This window comes from Triticum urartu, chromosome 4A, assembly GCF_056163025.1.
Source record: "Triticum urartu cultivar PI428250 chromosome 4A, HENAU_Tu73, whole genome shotgun sequence".
Lineage (NCBI taxonomy): Eukaryota > Viridiplantae > Streptophyta > Magnoliopsida > Poales > Poaceae > Triticum > Triticum urartu.
The window spans coordinates 5,622,636-5,625,575 of NC_141876.1; the positions used below are offsets into that span (position 1 = coordinate 5,622,636).

General features: G+C 61.3%; 1 protein-coding gene across 1 annotated transcript; it reads right to left on the minus strand.

Annotated features, from left to right (window-relative positions):
• Positions 1-1,464: 1,464 nt before the first annotated feature.
• LOC147974309 (uncharacterized) lies at positions 1,465-2,282 on the minus strand. Its single transcript, XM_087519437.1, has 2 exons — positions 1,736-2,282; positions 1,465-1,499 (listed from the first exon to the last, which is right to left on the minus strand). Exons 1-2 carry the CDS (start codon positions 2,280-2,282, stop codon positions 1,465-1,467), a joined length of 582 nt encoding a protein of 193 aa, XP_087375563.1.
• Between the last annotated feature and the right edge of the window lie 658 nt (positions 2,283-2,940).

Consider the following 2,940-nt stretch of genomic DNA (forward strand, 5'->3'; position numbering starts at 1 on the left):
GTGTCGTACTCGTCGCGCATGGCGGCGAGCCACTGTGGGTCGCGAACCGCAGCACGAACGGAAGTGGGAACCGGAGAGATCGCCGGCGACACAACGGCAGTGGAGGCGTCATAGTACCGAGGATTGGGCCGGAAAATGCCACGCTGAGCGTGCGTCACCATCTGTCATGGGGCAGTCGGTGGAGACGAAGCAGCGACTGGCGGTGAAGAGCGGGGCGAGCTGATAGACGAGGTGGAGTTGTCGACAGAAGAACCCACCGCTGTGGGAGCGCAGGTCGAGGGCGCGCTCGAGGCAGAGCCCCCCGCCGCCGATCCACTGGCCGCGCCGGTCGATGAAGAGCGGACGGGCGCGGTTGATCGCGAGCGGGGCGGACTAGCCGCGCGGGTGGACGAGGCGTCCAGCGATGATTGCGTCGCCGTAGTGGAAGTAGGCGGTGGCGTAGGCACTTCAGGCCTCCCGGCGTTGAGCGGGACCTGCAAAACTGGCGGCGAGCTTGCAGGAGGTGGCAGCGGAGTGGTGTCATCGGGTGAGGTTCTGGCAAAGGGGAACACCGTCTCATGAAACACCACATGCCGGGAAGTGAAGACGCGCCGTGTAACGGGATCAAAGCACCTGTAGCCGCGATGATCCGGAGGATACCCATGAAACACACAGGCCGTGGAGCGGTGATCAAGCTTGTGGCGGGTGGTGGCGGTGAGATTCGGGTAGCACAAGCAGCCGAAGACGCGGAGAAGTGTGTAGTCAGGGGCCACGCCGAGCAAAAGCTCATGGGGTGAGCGTGGTGAGCTGGAACGGCATGGTCTACGGTTCAGAAGATAGGTGGAAGCACTGAGTGCCTCGGCCCAGAAGCGGGCGGGCATGGAGGCATGAACAAGCAGGGCACGAACGCCATCGTTGAGCGTGCGGAGAGCACGCTCAGCCTTGCCATTCTGTTGGCTAGTGTATGGACAGGTGAGGCGAAAGTGAGCGCCGTCGCGAGCAAGAAGCGAGCGCACCCCAGCATTGTCGAACTCGCGCCCATTATCAGTTTGTAAAGCAAAAATGGGCAACTGAAATTGCGTCTGAACATAAGCAAAAAACTCGACAAGAATATGCAAGATTTCAGACTTATGCTTGAGAGGAAAGGTCCAAACGTAATGCGTGTAATCATCTAGGATAACCAAGTAATACTGATAGCCAGATATGCTTACAATAGGTGAAGTCCATACATCAAGATGCAAGAGTTGAAAAGTAAACATGCTATGACTGCTAGACGACTCAAACGGGAGACGGATGTGCTTGCCAACGCGACATGCATGGCATACATGCGGCGCGGACTTGGTGAACTCAAGAGGAAGAGCTGCTGGCGACGCGCGCCCGGGGTGCCCAAGTCGCTGGTGCCAGAGATCGATCGTGACAGCGCCAGCAAACCACCGTGAGGAGGAAGACGAGGGACGGCCCACAGGGTAGAGATCGCCGCCGGAGTTACATCGGAGGATCACCGCCTTGGTTTGAAGGTCCTTTACAGAGAAGCCAAAGATGTCAAATTCTACAGAAACGGGATTGTCACGACATAGTTGACGGACGGAAAGAAGGTTCTTAACGAGAGATGGACAAACTAGAACATTGCGGAGTGGGAGAGGTGAGGTGCCGGCAATGAGAGAGCCAGTGCCAATATGGGTGATTGGCAAGCACTCACCACTACCGACGATGACGCGGGAGTCAGAGGTATAAGGGTGGGCGGAAAGGAGATTACCAGGCGAGGATGACATGTGTGACACGGCCCCAGAGTCGAGGTACCATTCCTGGGAGGTGCCGGAAGACGACGGCCCGGCGGTGGCGCTGTGAAGCGCGGCCTGCAGAGAGGCCATGTCCCAGGCAGGAACCGGCGAGGACGACGAGCTCGCCCCGGGGTGCCCGTAGCCAGCAGGCAGACCATAGCCAGGGAGCGCGCCGGGAGCGCCATAGCCCGGCGGAGCGCCCGGAGCGCCGTAGCCGTACAGAGAAGGCATGGGCATGGTCGGCGCAGCCATCATAGCCTGCTGATGGGGCGTGCCAGGCCGCGGCCCGAGGACACCAGAGCCGGGGGGGCGCCAGGCCATTGGCCAGGCCTGGACGAGACCGGTCCAGGAGTTGGCCCCGGGCGCTGGAGCGGGCATGGTCGGCGGCCGTGGTGAAGAGGGGGCCGGCGAGGAGGACTGGCCGTTGCCGCGTCCGCGGCGGCGTCCGCACCCGCGCCCACGTGAGGCGTCGGTGACCGGAGTAGGCGGCTGCTGCGGGGCGGTGCCACGCCCGGCGATCATGGCGTGGGCAGACTGTAGGCGTGCCGTCTGTTCGGCTCGGTGCTCTTCGAGAAGACGAAAAGAGCGGACCTGAAGGAATGAGGGCAGCGGAACCTGGGACGTGATATGAGGAATCACGGCGTGGAACTGGCGGTTGAGCCCTTGAAGCAGGTGGAAGACTTGGCGCGTCTCCGTCACGCCTTGACCAAGATCATGCAGCGGGGAAGGGAACCCCTAGGCGGCGGCGGCGGCGCCCTCCCGGGTCGCCCGAGGGGGGGGGGGGGTGGCGGCAACACGGGAGTCGTGGGAGTCGTCCACAGGGTGCAGCACATGGCTGAGAAACCAAACCAGAAGAGCCTCTTGGTCAAGCCCGACAGATAAGACATAAGGAGGCGAAGGGCAGAGAAATTAGAAGGAGCTCAAGAGACGCCCAGCCAGTCCCTGAGACAGCTCCTCGCATCCATGTTTAGAGGGCCTATCGCCAATTTGTAGTTTCTCCTCATAATTACATAGCACGATTACCGACGGTGGTGGAAATGACGGGTCCAGGTCTAGTTCATCACGGGACCGTGCGGGCAGCACCCGCCAGCCACCACCACCGACCTGATGGAGCTTGGAAACACAATGGAGGTCAGCGGAGGTCAGTGTGGGGATCTGTAGCGACTGTGACGGGGGATCA